At 40.4% G+C, this 20734-nt stretch overlaps 1 protein-coding gene across 1 annotated transcript in view; it reads left to right on the top strand.

Moving 5' to 3' along the window:
* The window catches only part of lrba (LPS-responsive vesicle trafficking, beach and anchor containing), a 190430-nt gene that overhangs the window by 28807 nt on the left and 140889 nt on the right, over positions 1–20734 (top strand). Inside the window, 18 exon segments of the mRNA XM_080463151.1 lie at positions 680–775; positions 3185–3306; positions 3937–4063; positions 4739–4858; positions 5622–5768; positions 6379–6576; positions 8182–8315; positions 9023–9131; positions 9505–9657; positions 9994–10162; positions 11258–11337; positions 11841–11903; positions 12370–12467; positions 12647–12739; positions 14121–14229; positions 14541–14622; positions 16871–16994; positions 17093–17285. Of these exon segments, the coding sequence (XP_080319277.1) occupies positions 680–775; positions 3185–3306; positions 3937–4063; positions 4739–4858; positions 5622–5768; positions 6379–6576; positions 8182–8315; positions 9023–9131; positions 9505–9657; positions 9994–10162; positions 11258–11337; positions 11841–11903; positions 12370–12467; positions 12647–12739; positions 14121–14229; positions 14541–14622; positions 16871–16994; positions 17093–17285 (2217 nt within the window).

The following is a 20734-nucleotide window of genomic DNA, read 5'->3' as shown; positions in this document are numbered from 1 at the left end:
ATGCAGAACAACTGTGCGGCTGTGTGTGACGGGAAAATATTCAAGCAGTATTTGTATTTTGTAAGTTGTCAAAATAAAAAATCTAATATTCTCAACACGGTGTACAACTTTGAGTTGTGTCTGCCTGAGCTGAATGCGTCTACTACACAAATGTTAATATCTGCAGTGAAGTTGAGATTTACAGTACGCGAGCAGAGGATAAGTCACACTATCAGCGACACACGGGATGAAGGATGAAGCGAAGACGATGTCGCGGGCGTCTCATTGATCACTGACACTGATAAAGTTCAGAAATGACGACAAGTTGATTTCTTGCTTCTCACCTAACTCTGAATATATGAGAGGGACGGATCTGCCACCGAGTCGATGCAGGAAGTAATACGTAGAACCAGAAAATAAAAGGGCGTTTAAAGTTTACCCGCAAAAGAGGAAACTGTTTGAAATGACAATGTGGGAGCAGCATTTTTAAAGTTGTGTACTTTGACGTGCACTGTTGTATAATGTGATCATAGACGCTATAAATAAAACTGACTCCTAAGAACATCAGTGTTGGTTAAATTTAGAACACTCTGTTGTGTCTGATTTGATTTTATCTGACTGAATGCATGAAGTGAGCGTGTGTGAGAATTGTATTCACTACCTTTCATGACCCCGTGAGCATTTTTTTTTCTCTTCACAGCCTCGTCATGCAGTGAAGCTTTTGTCAGTGCTGAAGTACATGGCTCACAGGAACGGGCCCGACTCCTTTTTCAGTTACCCAGGGAAAAATGCAGCTGTGAGTTTCTAACACCGCACCGCACCGCACACTGGCTGAATAAATGACAATATGGCAACATACTGCTTACCTTGAAATTAACAAATGGCATACAATGAGCCAATAGGCTGAATACCATGTTTATTTCATTTTCATTCAGAAAAAAATTATACTTATTGTACATAATAATCCTTAACAGTCCAATAGGGAAGTTATTCCTGCATTACTTCTCTTTTTCCCCAACTAATACCTGTACAAAGATGGTAGTTTGATAAAACACAAATTGTTTTGTTAAACATTACAATAAGTGTTGCTGCTATTTTAATTTTTTTTGTCATCCATTGCTCTGTAAAGCATCTTTTCTTTTTAGTCAGTTCATCTGGGTGATGTTTTCAGAATGAAAACAAATTGCAACATGGTGATGTCTGTGTCGGGTTTGCAGATTTCACAATAAAAACATATTACTAACAATACAAACTGAAAAAGCCAACTTATGCCCACTGAAAGTAAGTCATAATTAGGGTGTTTTAGTGATATTCATCGTGTTGCCAGAGTTTTACAGAAATCCAGTAAGTAATATATCTGACTTAGAGATCTTTTTAAGCTTGAAATGTTTGTTTTGTTGTTGCTTAATTATTTAAAAACAAACATATTTTAGTCATGTGTGAATTGAACTTAATGGTGTTTTACACTATTGCAAACTGTTACAATATCTTGAGATGACACTTTGAGCTATGGTATTTTAATGAATGCTGTATAAAGTGTTAATTTGGCTACGTCTGATGTTTTTTCCACGCTCACCAGAAAACTTTGACTCGTCTCTAAGACTGAATCTCTAAAACTGAATCACATCTGCATTTTACTTTCCCAATAAATCTATCTGCCTTACCACTTAATGGACAGAGAGAGATACAGCCACTGTTACACTCACACTTACGGTTAATCTAGAGTCTCCATTTAAAGCAGGATTTTGACCTGTAGAAGGAAACTAGAGCACCACAACAAAACCCACTCATGCAGAGGGAGAATATGCAAACTTGAAACACACACGCCATATTGCAAAGTCCAATATCTGCCTTGTTCGCACAAAAATTGACCCAAAAGATTAGGTAGAGAAGAGGAATGAAGATTTTCGAATCTCTTTTGTACAAAGTAGCTTAAAACGCCACTTTCTCACTCAGCATCATCTTCTAATCTTTCTCTAAAAGACGAGGAGCTGAGCTTGACCCTTGTCGAGACTCGAGAGCAACTGTCGTCATCGCTAATGTTATTAAGCATCTAAAAAAAAAACTGTCCTGTAGAGCAGCTCCACAAGTGTTTCTGATGCCTTTAATACTTGGTGTGACAACTTTTGTTTTTGTTTACTACCTGCAAATTTATTTCCTCAAAAGGCCTTCCTCAATGTTTTTTGAAGGGTATGCCACATGAGGACACAACTTTGGTGTGCTAATTAGACTAAACACATAAAGATACAAGATAAACGTTCAATGATCCGATAATATGAAGACAATTGTGCATGTATGATGCGCCTCGAGGGGAATAAAATTGGATTAATTTTCATCTGCTGCATCATTAAACCGTTTTACTGTTTTGCCACCTCCGTGGCTGATATTTCCTCAGTGTTAATTTTTGTTGCACTGAAACTTAATATTTTGCTCCCACGTGTATCATTACATGTAGTGTGAGTGGGGTTTTTTTTGTTACCCTCTTCCTGCCACAGTGTTTGCTGTCACATAGTGATCCGAGCGCTCAGATGTTCAAATGTCACACCTATTCTTTGATTAGTAATTGATTGGAAACAGTCAGCATTAGTTCCTGGGGGAAGAAGCGTGTGAATCTCTGCTGCACCGGTGCATTATTCTAATCAGGCATCTCACACTGGGTGTGGGTGTGAGTGTGTGGTTGTGGGATGGTAACCCACTTTTATGTGTAACCCTCCACTGACGAGGTGCATTTGTGAATCTTTCTGCCCCGTGGGCTTGGCTCAGATTTAGTTGATCTGACATCTTGTGTCAGCGGTGCGTTTGAAACGTGAACGTGTCGTCGACTTTCTGTTTGGCTCTGCTAAACTAAGATGCACATACATATACACCCCCCCCAAAAATAAAAAAAGCCAAGTACTCCAACTTCTCTTTAGAGTCCATGTTTACCATTGTAATTACTCTTTTTAATTGAATTTTCAGCATATTTTAAATGTTAAAAGTTAGTGACAGTTACAGAAGATTCTGATAAGAACGTAATTTTGTAGAACATTACAATCATCTGATGTTTGGGATGAAATAACAGAATTGGAAGGCTTTATAAGATGTAGAGATTTTTTGTTGTGAAACACAAATGTTCCAACAAGCAAAGTGCAATAAAATTGTATTCAGCACTTTGCTGGGACTTGCTTATGTGTCATGTTGTTTTCCTCTGATGTCTTCTCGACAGGCTATAGCTCTGCCTCCCATAGCAAGATGGCCGTACCAGAGCGGCTTCACTTTCCACACGTGGCTCCGCATGGACCCTCTCAACAACATTAATGTAGACAAAGACAAGCCTTACCTGTACTGGTAGGTAACGCACCAACACTTCAATACTCTTCCTTTACCATTTAAACTGTTTGTTTTTGTCAAATTGCAGAAATTGTGTTCTCACTCGAACAGAATGTTAAACTGTGTGTGTGAATATTACAGAGAGGCTTCATGTGTACGATTTAATAGGTTCAGGATGGCGGTGAGAGTGATAACATCCTGTGCAACTCTACGGTGGAGAAAGTGAAGCCTCCAGGCCTACACATAAAAGATGTTTGATTCCCTCTCCATTTGGGATCATCATATTTTCAACCCAATATTAATTTCTGCCTGAATCTATTGTATACACCAGGGCCTCTGTTTGTGAAAAGGATAACCAGCCGAGAAGCTGCTTGAGAGGACCTATAATAAAGCTTCCTCCTCAGCCTGGTGCCCTTTTAAAAGCAGATTAATTCACTAAATCACATGCAGGGGCCCCGTGTCGCACGGGGATGCTGAGAATGATGCGAACAGTCCGTGAAGTTGAGGAATGATTGTTTACTGTCCCAATCCTTCTCAGAGTGTTTGTATGATTAATCGGACAATGTGTGGGCCCGACGTAATGTCAGTACGAAACATGTGCAGCCTCAGTGAGCGAGTATATTTTTCCCCCTCTTTGTTTCTTTACAGTTTCCGCACCAGTAAAGGCATGGGTTACTCTGCACACTTTGTGGGAGGCTGTTTGATAGTGACCTCACTAAAATCGAAGGGGAAAGGATTCCAGCACTGCGTAAAGTACGACTTCAAACCACAGAAGGTACGAGAAGGAATGGAGACTGACGCGAGGTTGCGTAACACAGCCAAACCAAACTGCCATGCACATAAAAGGACAAATCATTGTAAACAGAATACAGGCGACGTATGTCGGTTCGCACAGCAGCTCAGCTGCACGCGTGCAAATGGGCAAACGAGTACAAAGAATATCCAGACTTTTCTGTTACGAATGAACCCTCACATCTTACCTGAGTCTGAGGAGAATGACTTCATTAGGAAAGACGGATTATCCAATCCGCTCAGTTTCTCCCAGACAAAGCGTACCATGACAACTGTTTCTGTGCGAGAGATCCACTGCCCGTAGACGCCACACACGCCGCTGTGTCCCTACCAACCTGACGAAGACTCAAGAGATTCATCTCAGTTGATTTTTGCTCTCTATTTTTAGCATAAGCTCTTTTATGTCTGGAGGTGCACAACAACCCTGATTATTTCACTTTCTTGTGAAGCGGAGGGAAAAAAAACGGGAACATAAGTAGGTGGGATCTTAGCTGGAGGGGAGAAAGTTCTGAAATGTGAAGGAATTGGGCTAATTGAGGACACTGTTGTCATAAAATGCCGATTCACTGATAATCTTGTCGTGCAGTTGATTTTGGCCCAGCACTGTGTCCCGTTGCAGATGTGTAGAGTGAAGGTATGTCTGCTGTTGCTGTTGCAGTGGTACATGGTGAGTCTCGTTCACGTCTACAACCGCTGGAAAAACAGTGAGATTAGCTGCTTTGTGAACGGAGAACTGGCTTCCTTCGGAGACATTGCCTGGTTTGTCAACACCAGCGACGTGAGTAGTTACTTTTTCAAAGTTCAAGAACACCAGTAGTGTTGGATAATTCACAGAAGTATCTAATATTGAGGAGTCAACAAATATGATTTCTCAAGCTTCAAGAGTTTTTCGGCACACTTTATTCACTGGACCAGCTTCAAACGTTCATGTATAAACTATATACAATATAACCATAGAATTTTACACACCATTCTATAAAAAGATGAAGTAATTTTAAAAGGCAGATTGAGGGGAAAAAAAATATCCTGAAACTAAATATTCTGTATTTTAGCAGCTGTGTAGCTACACATTGATTTTGGTGTCACGAGTCATTTGTGGTACTTTTGGTGGTGTTAAGGAAATGTTCGATTACTAGTTTGACAATAGTCCACTTTTAATAGTTAGGGATTTTAAAAGTTAAACCAGGGTAGACCAGCTTGTCTAACTTTAAAATGATTGAATTGAGATTACCCTGAAGCAGCTGTGTGTTGGTAGGTGGGTTTCCAATCGAGGATGTTTTTTTTCTTATCTTTACAATGAATGGTGATGAAACCCAGTAATGTAGCTGCAGTATGCTCGTACTTGAAGCTGTTATAGCTTGTGTTAACATTTGATATGACTCTCCTCTGTGTTCTTTCCTCTATTTCTGTTCTGGTTTACATGTTCTTCCTGTCTTTATCCTTTCCTTTCCTTCCTCCTTTTTTTTTTTAAAATATCTGCCTATTCCTGTAACGTTTTTCTTTACTTCTTCCTCACTCCTTCCATCTGTCCGTTACTGCAGACATTTGACAAGTGTTTCCTGGGATCGTCCGAGACGGCAGATGCCAACCGTGTGTTCTGTGGACAGATGGGGGCCGTTTATTTGTTTGGAGAAGCTCTGAGCGCAGCTCAAATCCTGGCTATCTATCAGCTGGGCCCGGGCTACCAGGTCAGAAATCATAACTCGGTGCATTCGATATAAGAATCTGATCTGGAGTGTGCATAGGCTTACAACCTGTTTCATGTCCATAATGTCCAAAAATATCTATATTTCTTTTTTCTTTTTTCCCCCCTGGAGCGGGGGTGTGAAATGTATGTCCCATCCCAGTTGTGGGAGGAACTTTAAAATGAGAAGAAAAAAAAAAAATCACAAAGAGGACATTAACTTTTTGTTTGCTCACTGTTGTATGAATAGTGTGGGACAGTACAACGGTGATCAGAGGTGCAGCAGTGAAAGTTGACCTAAACTGAGTGTTTGACTGTATTGTTTCACTGGCCACCATAATCAAGATCAAATTTGGCTGTGACACGCCTGCCTTACGGGATTGTGAAGTACAAAGCAGAAACTGCTGATTATGTCGTTGTGACAATTTATTTCAAGAAATAGAGAATTATCTCAGGTAAAGACACTACAACTTTTACACTGATCACTCATAACCTATATTTATGTTATTTGATTGAAAGGGTTTCTAGTGATTTCTGGTTTTTAATCCGCCTTTTAAATTTTGCTCCCGTTAATTGACTAAATCTTGGATTTTGTTTTGCGTCTTCTTTCCTAGGGTACATTCAAGTACAAGGCTGAGAGTGACTTGTTGTTTGCGGAGCATCATAAAACCTTGCTATACGACGGCAAGCTGTCCTCCAGCATCGCCTTCACCTACAACCCTCGCGCCACAGACGCACAGCTCTGCCTCGAGTCCTCCCCCAAGGACAACGCCTCCATTTTCGTCCACTCACCTCATGCACTCATGCTGCAGGTAATTATACCCTCAGAGTAACGTTTAGCTCCTCCATCATATGGGAAACATTCCCACTGGACCTGGAGTAGGTATTGCAAGGATTGCAATTACTTCACAACAAATTTAGGTGCTTTTTCTTTGTTGTTGTTGTTGTTTTTTTACCCGTTTATTTTCTTGCTGGTTGCTTTCTTTGCTTTGTTTTGTGGTTATTTACGTTATTGAAAGTTTCTAAATACGTGATTGGTTAAAAAAAACACAGTATGCAAACAGACTGGAGAAAGTAGGATTTGATAAGCTTATGCTTCTTCAATCTCCTTTTTGAGCATGCTCAAGTGTCCATTTTCATTGTAGCAGTTTTTTTGTTTTGGTTTATTATGTTCTAATAAAATAAAATGAACGAACAGACAAAACCTGAAGTCGACATGCAACATATCTGTAAAGTCATTCACCACCTGCACACCTCCTGTTTCCCGTCTCCTGTTCCATGTGTACGACGCTTTCTTCCTGTATGATAATGGAAGTGGCCCTGTTGGCATATTTTCATTTTAATAGCCTCATTAGGGCAGAGTTGCAAATTTGTTGAGTTAGCCAGACTGTTACAGCTGCTGAAAAGCACTATCCTGGTGGTCCAATTATAAGATTGGCATTCTCCAGGAGATTTACTTTAAATCTACATTGAAGTAGGTGTGTATTTTTCTTTTTTAGGAGTATGTGGTGAAACTTGTGCGATGATATTTGACACAGACTACATCTATATGTGCACACACCAGTTTCTTTGCTCGTGCAGATTTCCCTTTTCTCAGACACTAATTGAGTTTTCTCTCATGCCCTCCCGTCAAAGCAGAAGCTTTGTTTCCTTTGTGGGGGAGGATTTTGCTGCCACACAAACATTTGCTCCCTTTATCGCACAAACTGACACACACAGATTGTGAAATATGAATGAATATGTGACCTATATTTGCATCTCTGCTATGCTATACTCAGAAATTCCAATCCTAGAGAGATGGAAAAGTTTTCCCCGAGTCATTTTTTGTGTTGGGACATAAATAAACAGACAAGAACTTCTTCACCTGAAAACCAAACGTTGTGACCATTTTCACCCAATCAGCTGGTATTCAGGATGTTAACAATTTTGATAAATAAATCAATTTATTGATAAAAGCTTTGACCAGGTGATATTTATTAAACAAAACAATTATGATCGAAGATTTAGAGCTCTGTTATCACTGTTCCTCAAGAGCAACTTCTGCCCCAAGCAGCCATTTTCATTTCTGAAACAATAATCCAGTGTATTCAACTTGACACTGCTCTACTGTGTTTTATTCTCATGTTATGTTGTTTGGTTCTATTTATTTTTTTTGTCCTGTTATTTTCCATTGTTGTGTTTTGTTATTCTCTATTAATTATTATGTACTTATTCCTCTCTGTTTATTATATTACATTTTATTCTCTTTTTTTTAATTATTGTTTTCTGTTGCATTCCATTCTCTTCAACAATGTCAATGCATATTGTAATACACCTGATTGTGATTATGTGAAGACATAAAACTGTGTGAGCAAACACCAAACCAAACAAGGGTTATGGCACGTTGAATGTGGCTTTATGTGTTTGTGTTTGTGCAGGACGTGAAGGCCGTGGTGACTCATTCAGTCCAGAGTGGAATCCACTCTATTGGCGGCGTGCAGGTCCTCTTCCCTCTGTTTGCACAGCTGGATTATTGCCAGCCCTCCAGCCAGGAGCTGGACACCTCCGTCTGGTAACTCCACTCGCATATCGAATAATCACGCAGTGATCAAATGAGCAGTTTCTTTGTGTCATTTGGAGTTTGTGCGTACGAGGCAGGTTCCCTGTTTCACAACATGAAACTACCTTGTTAAGCTGGAGAGTTTCATGGCTTGGATGCGACCTATAAACAGTATAATGTAGAGGCTTCTAGTTTAATGGCAGCCGAGCAGCACCTTAAGTTGTTTTGCTGAGAGGAAATGAATGCCTTTACTCAAAGTAGGTTTAGATAATTTTTTATCTTCTGACAGATAATTGACTTGTGACAAGTGGTTTTCAAAGTGTGTCATCGCTCCTCCACACTTAAAAAGCTTCTACAGTACTTTTATATATATTGTTTTTAAGCACAAATAATTCTCATACAGTGTTCTCTTGCTGTATGCCTCAATAAATAGTTTTTTTAATTCAGTGGCAAGCTGATGCAAAGTTTCTGCTAAAATAAACACAACATCAATGCTTGTTTTTGTGAAAGCGTCTTCTTTATGTGCTGCCCTGAGGGTGACGCTCCCTCGAATCTGTTCTCCCTGCACGATGAGGACACAACACCCTCATTCAATCACATTTCATGTAGGATGCGTCCTTGACAGTCGGGGCTTTGTCAGCAGCTTGCATAGATTATTGTCACTGTCTAACTTGTGGTCTGTCTCTGTCTTTGTCACCGTTTGTCTGTGTGGCTCTCAGCTGCACTTTGCTGTCCTTTGTGATGGAGCTCTTGAAGAACTCGGTGGCTATGCAAGAGCAGGTCTTGGCCTGCAAAGGCTTCCTCGTCATTGGCTACACATTGGAGAAGGTGAGACCAACACAAATGGGCTCAGCGGGCGAAGAAGTAAACAAAGGTGTCATCTTACCGTACCGTGAGCCGGAGCTCGGTGCAGTAATAAGCCTGATCCCAATTCCCTTCTGCAGCAAATATACTAACATAAGCACACATCAACACTTAATACGAGGCATACTCTGTTCCCCCCTGGCTGTGTTTGGAGGTCACAGCTGGCTCCTGTGCTTGTTAGGCAGAAAAGGAGCTGCTCCTCATCCCTCTCTCTGTGTGTCCTTTCTTTTCCCTTCTCAGGTTGCAACTTCTTTACCTTTGTTGTTTTGTTTTTTATTGATTTATTTATTTATTTTCACCTCTGCTCATAGCGGTTTGTGGTCTTTCTGTCCTCTAGTCTTCCAAGGTGCACGTGACCCGGCCCATCCTGGAAATTGTGTTGGCCTTCTCAAGGTACCTGAGCAACCTGCAGAATGGCATCTTGCTGCTCAAGCAGCTGTGTGACCACATCCTGTTCAACCCTGCCATCTGGATCCATGCCCCTGCCAAGGTAACAGCAAAACACACTTTGTCAGATTCGCAGTATTTTGCATTCTGTTACATTTATGATGAATGAATTTGCACTTTGTGATTAAATGGATGCATAAACCCACTGCAACACACAGATGTGCTCTACTCTGAAAAGATGAAAATTAAATCAAGACAAGACAAACCCAAAGTTCATCTTGAAGTTCAAGGTTATCCTCCTATTTGGGACTGTGATTACTGTTTAAATGAGAATGGCATGCCTAAGTCCTAAAAAGCTGGGACATCCTACAATTCCCCCCCCCCTACCTTCTCCAAAGAGCCATCCCATGTGTGTGTTTGTTTACTTTATTCTGTGCAGGTGCAGTTGACGCTTTACACCTACCTGGCCACAGAGTTCATCAGCACAGTGACCATCTACAACGCCATCCGCAGGGTGGGAACCGTGCTTCAGGTCATGCATACACTAAAATACTACTACTGGGTTGTCAACCCTCAGGACCGCAGTGGAGTTGTGCCCAAGGGCCTCGGTAAGGCTGCATACACGCATGTCCCTATTCCCATTATTGATGTGTACATACGCAAATTTGCATGCAGAATGTACTATTACATGTTTATATATGTGTTTTACAAGTATAACATATTTCTGCCAGCTTTGTAGGAATGCTGGCAGAAATGTAGGAATATTTCTGCCAGCAGGGCAGTGTGAATATACCCCCCACACACAAAATGCAGAAACTGAACTACTCGTACATGCTACCAATAATAGTAGCTTGTATTCTACATATTATTTAAACTTATTTAGATTCAAATTATATTAAAAGCATAATTCTTCTAATGCTGTTTTTTTTAATTAAGAATATCCTGTAAATGTCTACTTAGGGGTGTCAAACATAAGGCCTGTGGGCCAAAACAGGGCTGCAATTGGCTCCAAGAAAACATTTCTTTATTTTTTTTTTAACAAATGTTTTGAGAGTCGTGGACACAACACTGAGCTGAGCTATCAGTGATGCTGCCATGAAAGCACGCTACTGCATTGCGAGAGATCAAGCAATAGCTTGAAACTTGTGTTGCCAGAGTGAGATTGTAAAAACAGTCATAATGCTACAGCTTTCTGCGATTTCTATTTTTGTCTTAGACATTTCACTGTATTTTGCACCAGAAGGTATTGTTAAAATTAAAGTTTGTCAAATTGTGTTTGTTTTTTTTGATAATGCAGGCGTTTTCATTATGTATACACTGCACCACAACACAGAAAAACCTTTACGTTTAAATTTAAAGGTTATTATGGCACTGTTTCACCAGTCTGGCCCACGCGTGATGAGATGGGACTGTATATGGCCGCTGAACTAAAATGAGTTTGAACCATTTTAAGGTTTTTCACTCTTTTAGTCTCATTACACTTACAATAAATTCAGCTTTAAAGTGTATGTTTTTATAAAGTAATTATAAGTATTTACCCTCCACTGATTTTTTTTGCTATTAAAAAAAAAAACATCCCGCTGTCGTCCTCACTCTGTTGCCTGCCCCACACTGACCAAACCACTGTTTTAATTCCTGCCGTCATTCTTCTTCGTGGTTATTGGCCACATTTAATAACCAGTCTGTGTGGTTTGGGTTTTCAGATGGTCCAAGGCCAAACCAGAAGGAGATGCTCTCTCTGCGAGCTTTTCTGCTGCTGTTTGTGAAGCAGCTCATCATGAAGGTGAGAACACCCTGAAGGAGCCACCGTGACATCAGCTGGGTTATTAAGGCCTTTAGCCATCATTACACATCTGTCTCTTGGTAAATAATATGTTGGGCAGCTAATGACGCATGTGGAACCTGGAAATCCTCAAATCACCGGCAGACACGATGATGAACAGATCTCATGTGCATATGTCATTGGTTGTTTGTATATTGATATATGTACACAGGTGTTTTATCCTTCAGCATCTTTTTGTTGTTCAAACAATTTATACAATTTTCCCCCCAAAGAAACATTAACAAAACAAGGAACAATGTTTAATGTATTCCCCCCCAAAAAAGGAAAATAAAACAGGGTGAATAAGGGCCATCTCGAAATTTATTACAAGTCTGTGCATCTAAATGGCAGTCAGTTATAATGAGATTTCATCTGTTTTTGAATGTGTCTGAAATAACACAAAATGTTGGTTTCATTTTCTTAATGCAACTGATGATGTAATGATCCATGTAAATATACTTTAGGATCATGGAGTGAAGGAAGACGAGCTACAGAGTATCCTCAACTACCTCCTGACCATGCACGAGGTAGGCCTATTCCCAGCTGCTGTTCATGCACACACAACCAGCAAAGAAGGGTCTCACCACCAGATGGCAACATAATACTACTGATCACCCCCCTCACCATCTGATCTGCACAGCCAGATCATTCCCGGGGCCATAAAGACAGCATTACTGTTTCTTGTTATCTTTCCCAAGTCTGCCACTTTGAGGTTCTGACAGCAGTGGGTTTGTTTACAGTGGAGTGATGCATAGCAAATGAATCATTGGGATCAGTCAGTAACACACTGCCTGAGAAAGCCAACATGGTGTCACTGCCCGTCATTTTCCATTCTGATGTCTGTGATGTGTTTTGTGTAATTCTGCTGCTACTGCCCCTCCAATTATACACTCCAATTTAGCTTTTGAGCTTCAGATTGACAGCTCATGACACATTTAAGAGATCACTTGGAATAAGTCCCTCGCTTCGGCTCCTTTTCTTTAATCCCCACAGGATGACAATCTCATGGATGTGCTCCAGTTGTTGGTCGCTCTGATGTCGGAGCATCCTGGATCCATGGTCCAGGCCTTTGACCAGCGCAACGGGATTCGGTAATGATCAACCATATACATGGCCATTGCTTAACTATTTTTGATCTTCGTTACTCTGATTTAATTAATTGTACTAATTGTGAATTAATGTGTTTTTGAACACTGTTGAATTGTTTTCTTTAGAAGTGGAAAATTATTGCTCAGTTTGATAAAATTTGAATCTCCTTTGATTTCCACAGTGTGATTTATAAGCTTTTGGCCTCTAAAAGTGAAGGAATAAGAGTCCAGACGCTCAAAGTTCTGGGCTACTTTCTGAAACACTTATCACCAAAGTAAGTGCATACAACCCTCATCAGACAATCCACCATGCCGTTGTTCGATTTCCATTATTTTCCTGTCTGCCTTGGATAAATCAGCTAAGACTGCCAACATTTTTCTCACACATTGAGCTGAAATAACTGAGAAAGAGATAACCTTTTATCTCACTTTTAAAGTTTTAACAGGTCTTTTCACTGATTTATGTGATCTCTTGGTTAAAGGTTTCTGCTCTGTACCACATGGGCTTCATTGCTCCTCGCTGGCCCAGTTTAATTCCTGGCCCCGGTCCTTCACTCCAGATTATTTGCCTCTGCTCAGGTTTCTTGCAAGTGTCTTTATTTTGAACAGCTCAATATAGGAGAAATGTTGAGGCAAAAAGTTGAATCTTCCGTTCACTTTCTTTCAAGGTGTAGATTCTGAGGCCACTCTAGTTAATGTAGATAAAATGTTTTGTTCTCTTATCATCCCAAGAATGATAGTATTTGGCACGTAACAAATTTAAGTAATTTCTTAATACAGATAAGTGTAATCATTATTCTAGATTTTGGTGCAATTTCAATTTTAAAATGGGTTATATTAACATTGTCTGCATTTGAGCATATGATATATATGAGATATGAGATATGAAAGTAGATGGGATTTATTTTATTTTATTTATTGAGACAATTCAGATCAAGGAAAATTAAAATTGGTAATTTGTTAGATTGGAAAGGGGTGAGAGCTGTTAAGCTGCACTTGCACTCCTTTTTGTTGTACTGCATTTGCTTCTATACTCTTATCATTAATATTTCAATTGCTATTATTGTTTTGTTATTTATTTTTAATGTATTCCAAACATATTTGTTTTATCTCTTATTTATTCAAAACACAAAATGAAAAAATCCAGTGTGTTTTGTGTAACAGCGTGTAACGAGACTCCGGTTATAATTTGAGTTATTTCCCTTTTGAAGTGTTACTCACTGTTTAGATTCCACAATCACTGCACGTCATAAGACAGAAACAACTCATACTATTTTGGCCACAGATTAAACATTGTAAACTAGATGACAACCATGTGCAAACAGTTTTTGTTTTTGTTGCTAAAGCAAGTAGAAGTAGAAGCTACTGAGAGAAATAAATGGTCGAAATGGGGAATTTTCAATGAAGATTTGGTTTTAGTTTTTTCCATATCGAATTCCACTGTTGATGGTACCAGTCACTGGGATTTTTTTGAGTCATCGAAAACTTAAAATAAAATACTTCCCTTTTTCGTCTTGTTTTCGTTTGTCCAACAATAATTCCCAGTTTTAAAATGAAGCCATTTTTTTTCTTACGGTACTGTATTTCTGTTTGGTTTTGAATATTGTGCTACACTCTAAGCACTGATGGGCTTTGACCTTTTCCCGCCCTGACCAGGAGAAAAGCTGAGGTCATGATGAGTCACGGCCTCTTCTCCCTCCTCACCGAACGCCTGATGCTGAACTCCGGCCAGTTCACCATGACGACCTACAACGCTCTCTATGAGGTCTGTGCCGGCTTATGCTCACATGACTGAAATGAATTTAAAGTCTGTAATAATCAAACACAGTAACCCTTGTGCGTAGCCCCTTGTTTGTAATAAATGTAGGTGTTGAATGGGGGTAAAAAGAAAATGGCTCACCTACCTGATAAGAATTTGACTGACCACCTACTGAAGCTCAATTCGACAATTATTCAGAAATGTGATTGTCAAACGTATACAGAGCCCTGTGTTTTGTTTCTCTGTTATTGTTAAGGCTTATATAGATATTTATGACTTGAAACCCCCTCTCTGCTCCCCCCACCCTACCCCGGTAGATTCTCACAGAGCAGATCTGCACTCAAGTGATCCATAAACAGCATCCGGACCCCGACTCCACTGTGAAGATTCTCAACCCACGTAAGTGCCTCCTCTGCGCCACACCGCTCCCCTAAATCATCCCGCTGCAGCGCACCCCTCTACATACCTACAGCTCCATACTGCCGGAGCATATTCCCTGAGGAGCTGCGCGATCGCTATATACCGTCAAACAAATGAACGACATAAATTTTGCAGCCAGAGCGTATTTTCATACTAGTGAGGCGCAGATGTAAACCTAACACGAGGATGGTACAAACACTTTGTGTGACGAATAGACGAACATCACCTTGTTTTATTGGGCCCCGGGATTATTTTTCACCACAATTATTTCACTTATAAAGGAATGATAAATGGGCTTAATGTATATAACATTTTAGTTGGGAAATAAAAAGTTTTTTCTGTGCATTGTACGACTATTTGATCAGATCTGTTCATTTTTCAAAAGTGCACCGTTTGATATTATAAAATATATGTAAATTTAATTAAGTTGATTTTCAAACTTAAATCTAAATTAGTTTTTGTCATTTTTTCACGTTTATTTTTTCATAGACAACGGATAAACATTCACTATTGGACAGGAATATAGGAGTGTTTGAGGGGTAGGAGTAAATACTTATTTTTTTTACTTGCTACTCTTTTTCGATCATGCAAATGTAGATCAAGTGGATTGTGTTATTTCTTTTTATTTTAGTTATCTAAATGTTTTTTTGCTTTCTTTGTTTCCTGTTTGTATGTTTGAAATAAAAATTCATATCATATTCGTGACCTTCCATAAAAAGCGTTTTAAAATATACTCTTACATGCGGATGTGTTACTTATACTTTATCGTTCTACAGCAGTTACTCTTACAGTTGATATATTTTCATGCATTTTTCCCAAAAAATAAAAACCCAATGGAGGCTTCTTTTTTTTATTAGCAACAGAACAACCTGAAACGATGGCTTTGATTACGGTTCCCATCATACATTTTCAGATGGTTACTTACCTCCAATTTCATGTCAGCTCACAAAGTCCTTTCATATGCTGAAATCTGAAGTATTCATTTCAACTAAGAAAACATCCCACCCTCTTTTTTTTTTTTTTTTCTTCTTCTTCTTACTGCTGCTCCCATACATACACATGCACTTGTGTGTGTGCAGCAGAGCTTTAATCAGTTTGAAATCCAAGCACTTGGTATAATCACAACCAAGGTTTACTTCCAACCAGCCTTAATCTGACAAGGTCTCGCTGTAGTCACACATTGATTATCTTGGGCCTTTATTGTGTTAAAAACTCCCTTTCCCAACCATCCCCGACAGGCGGTATATATCATAGAAACCCTGTATGGGTTTCTGCGTGTGAGCGCATTTTGTGGAACGCAGAGCGGTGGTCTGTTTCTCCTTTGCCGTGTATTCTCTTGATTTAATCTGCGACAAACTCCTAAAAATGGCCCCCTGATTGCAGTCTTTAGTAACGTCAGAGCCAATCAAACAAACCGAGGAAGTACCGTTTCCCTCAAATTAACTCAAGGGAAAAGAACCAAGAGCAAATGGAGAAAAAAAAAAGGATGGAACACGCCATCCCTCCATCCTCATTCCCGGTACATGCTGGGGTAATTTTCTGGCGGTAAAGGTTCAGCGACTCATAATTTGAGTGACTAAGGCGTAGAAACAACACAACTGTCTGCCGGGGCAAGGGGGCATCGGTTAGCGCCAAGGTCTGAAGAGACAAGTGAAATCTAAGCCCTACCGTCTCTGTACTCAGAGCAAATGGACACTGACATTGTCTAGATAATTCATCTAAACAGTCAGTCTCTTTGGTTTAACTGAAATCAAGCGCTTTCCAGAAGGGCCTGCGACTCTGGCGCTCTCGTTTGAAACAATACCAAAACCATTACAGTGTGATAAAGATCAATGGCCTGGACTTTTTATTCTCCTCTGCTCTGTTTTTCCTACTGCATGTACAGACTCTCAGGTGTGCGTGTGTGTGTGTGTGTGTGTGTGTATGTGTGTGGGAGCTCAGATACTTTGGAATCAACATGTGCAAGTCATTGTGTCGCAATGTATGATGCAGTGGTTGATTTGTGCAGTTTTCCTATTTGAGGCCATCCAAACAGACTAGTGGACGTTTTCACATTTTATAAGCCATGAAAATACAGTTTGCTGCAATGTTTTCTATTTCAAAGTGGACAAAGCAGACGTTGTGTTTTCATCTTTTCCTGCAGTTTTTTTTTTCTCCCCCACCTCCATAAACATTTTTTATCTCAGGCTGTTAACAGAAAGGCTATTTTATTTTTTTTCTGTTCCAGAGATTCTGAAGGTAATAGCTGCTCTGCTGAAGAGCTCTCCCCCATCCCCCGAGAGCATGGAGGTGCGCCGGGTGTTTCTGTCAGACATGATCAAAATGTTCAATAACAGCCGAGAGAACCGCAGGTAAGAATTCCACCACTTCACAGGATAAAGAAGTGCACGCACGTTGCCCCCCCATCCCCCCCCCCCCCGTCTCATAGCTGCACACTTTGTTGCTTCAGGAGCCTGCTGCAGTGCTCGGTGTGGCAGGAGTGGATGCTCTCGCTGGGCTTCATCAACCCGGGCAACAACGAAGAGCAGAAAATCACCGAGATGGTGTACGCCATCTTCCGCATCCTCCTCTACCACGCCATCAAATATGAGTGGGGCGGCTGGCGCGTCTGGGTGGACACCCTGTCCATCACCCACTCCAAGGTCAGAGTGCTCATTATAGCCATGCACTGCTCAGACACACACAAAAACACATGATCACACACCGCAGAGGTTAAACGCTGGTTTGTTTATGCTTCCATTAAATTTCATTTTTCCTTTTTTTTTTTTTTTTTTTTTCTTCGTTTTCAGTAAAACTTAAACACACATACACTCACTTTGCTGTAGTAAACACTCAGCCCACCACTGTAACAGTAACCCTCCTCAGTGTGAATCCAGCTGATCTGACAGCGACGTTCACTCAAAGCCATCGGCTCTCTGACCCAAATGTTTAGTTTCAAATTGACAAAAAGCAATTCCTTAAATAAGAAAATTAGAGAGCATTATCTTCTAACCCTCTGAGTCGCAGTGTAGGTTAGTATAGTAATTGAGCCCTGCCTCTCAGTGCCCATCAGATTAAACTGTGGAGGCTATATGGTGATTATAATTTGAAAGCTAGTTGCTGTATAAACTAATGGGAAAGAATCCTCTCAGTCCTTCCTCTCTTTATTTATGTAAAGAGTCGCTTTCTTTAACGCTACACAGATAAAAATAAACTTCTGGCACCTCCTATTTCCAAAAGCTGAATTCGGTATAGCGCTTTAGAAATGCAGTGTTGATATCACATTACACTGCTCTGTTCCAGAGTAGTGAAGTAATTGAGGCTGGTGTCAGATTGTGGTCTGGGTTTTTTTTTTAAGCCAGGCAGATTGAGAACCGAGTTAAAGAAGTGCTCTTGATATGAGACGCTTCACTATAGCGTGGGACTGCTATATGCACTAGTGTCCAATAGGGGGCACAGGAAGACTGTCTGACAGATTAGTAGTATGAAGGTAGCAATTAGCAGGACTTGCATGTGTATGCTTGATACTCTGGACTCCTGATGCCTCCACACACACATCTGTCCAGTGTTGAGCCATCTTCTGCTTTGCATTTTCATCTATTGTTGTAATTTGCTACAGAGATTCAATATAGAGAATTTGTTCTAAAATGATCTTGGACTACGTTGGTGAATCTGTGAACATGTGCACTGAAGATACTGCTTTGATCAAAACTGCGGAAAACCTTAGTGCTAAAGTGTCATGATGCAGACATTTTATGAACACATATCTTTTCATTTGTTGTTAAAACATAGCAAATGTGTTCTGCGTTTGTGTGTAGGAGTTATTCTTTGTGCACTACAGCCTATAATTGCCTTTTTCCTGTAATTGCACAAGATTAATGCCGTTTCCTTTTGGCTGCGTGTCATCAGAAAGAATTTCACTTTCACATTGTGTATGAATTTACTCATGCACTTGTAAGACGTGGGAGGTACAGCCACCGCAGCCACATTGCAGAGACCCGCCTTTGAACCTGATAGTTGCAGCGGGTGCAAGCCACCAAGATACATGCATCTGCTATAAAAAAAGCTAAAGAAACTCAATTGCAATTTTATTGTCCCGTTTGATAGATTTCCTGCCACCTTTGTAGCACCAAAGCTGTTTGTCACTGTTGCTCTCTCCTCCCACTGCTGCAGGGCTGTGTGTGTGTGCGTGTGTGTGTGTGGATGTGTGTTACCAGGCACATTTTCTCTTTGCCCTCCTTCTCTCCTGGGCTCCAGGAAGCCCTTCTCTCTGAGCCCATTGAATATTCATCGCAACTGCGTGAGAACAATCAGAGAAACAAGGCCTCATAAATACAACCAGCCCTTTGGGAGGATCTTGATAAGCGCATATATGCATTCACAAATACATATTTGCTCGCTTCGCCTTAAAAAGAGACTTTATTGTTCGGTTTGCCTTGAGTCGACCATGGTCTATTGGGTTACATATAAAGATGATATGTCTCACATCTGTGCTTGTGAAGAGTTGTCTCTGACTCGTATTTGCACAACTTTTTCCTTTGATGGATTATTGTTTTTGCCTTTGTGATATTAAACACACCCATCCATCCATCTTCTATACCTGCTTTATGCAACTTTGGGTTGTTTGTGAACAAGAGCTTCATCATAGCTGTGTGTCGAGGAAGGGCCGGGTACACCCTGGACGCCAGTCCATCACAGGGCTACTCGGAGAAACTTGACAATTACAGACACATTTATGCCACCGGGCAATTTCGAGGCAGCAGTGAACCCTGCAGGTATGTTTTTGGGTTGTCTGAGGAAGCTGGAGCACCTGGAGAAAACGCATACTGGAAGAAGAGGCAAACATAAGAAGCCTTCGAATGCGAAATGAACCTGCGGTCAGAGTGGAGGTAGCCACAATGCATCCCCAATAAATACATTAGATACACTTTTATATATCCAGGTTGTAAGGCGCAGCTGTTTTTGTATAGTTATGCAGAAAATTAAAAAAAAATTTTTTAATTCATCCCTCCATCTTCCCTATTGATCTATTTAACTTAGGGCTGGATGAGCTGAAGGCTGTGACACACTCACATTCACACTATGATTAATTTAGAATCACTAGTTAACTGTAGGAAGAAGTAACATACCCAGAGAACCCCCCCCCCTCCCCACCACCTCCATCCCTTTCTCTTTGTGTACGTGTGTGCGTCGGGGCCTTTACGTCAGTCATTTGCCAGTTGGTGTATCTGCATGTGTATCTTTGAGCAGACAGATGTTCCTGCAGGTGGGCACGCTGACACAACAGCCCTCCCACTCTCAGCCCACACGCCCCGACCAAGGTGCCCCTCGTCCATCTCTGCACACAAGTCAGTCTGAGAACAGGGAGATCTCCAAAATGGAGCGAGTGAGACCGCTGAAGGTCCCGGTGCCCTTCACACTCCTGCTGTTTAAGTTTGGTGCACCTGTCAGATATTTTAACACAAAGATAAATATGAGCAGAAATGATATAATGTGCACTATTATATTCCCAGGCTGTAATTTATTTCATTAGTCTTTAATTATTTAGCCTTTATGGTATACATGATGGAAAGCCCAATATTAGTGTCAAGTAGTTTGCCTTCTGGTTTTATTGAGACTCTCAAGACTCAATCTCAAGACTCAAGCTATTGTTCCTGGCAGAGAATTTAAGAAGGATTTATTGATCAGTGGTCAAAGTAAAAATGTTAGCAGCTAATGTTAGATAAAGAATCCAGGGCTGCCCGTGCTATCCAGGCACCAGCACTTCAAACATTTCTGCTATCCGTGTTTATGCTGTAGTAATAAAATGATAGTCAAAAAGCATACTGTGAAATCACAGTTTTGTAACTTTAGTATATTTTATCGTCATGAGGAATCTTACCACAGGCTTGTCTTATGATAAAAATTCCAGATAAAATCTATATGCATGTCACTAGTTTGTTTGAGTGGATGAAAACTAAGAAGAAAAATATTTAAACAAGAAGTGAGAAAGAAAGATACTATGAATGGGAGTGAAACCGCATGGCCAGAACGGCAGTCGCAGATGACATTGATTTTGGAGGAGGAATTGCATTTAGCTAATCGGATTAGAGCTGTGCGGCCCTCCCCATTT

Source organism: Lipophrys pholis, assembly GCF_963383615.2.
Source record: "Lipophrys pholis genome assembly, chromosome: 5".
NCBI classification, from domain to species: Eukaryota; Metazoa; Chordata; class Actinopteri; order Blenniiformes; family Blenniidae; genus Lipophrys; species Lipophrys pholis.
Note: the sequence above shows the minus strand (reverse complement) of the source record. Positions and strands in the feature narration are given on the sequence as shown.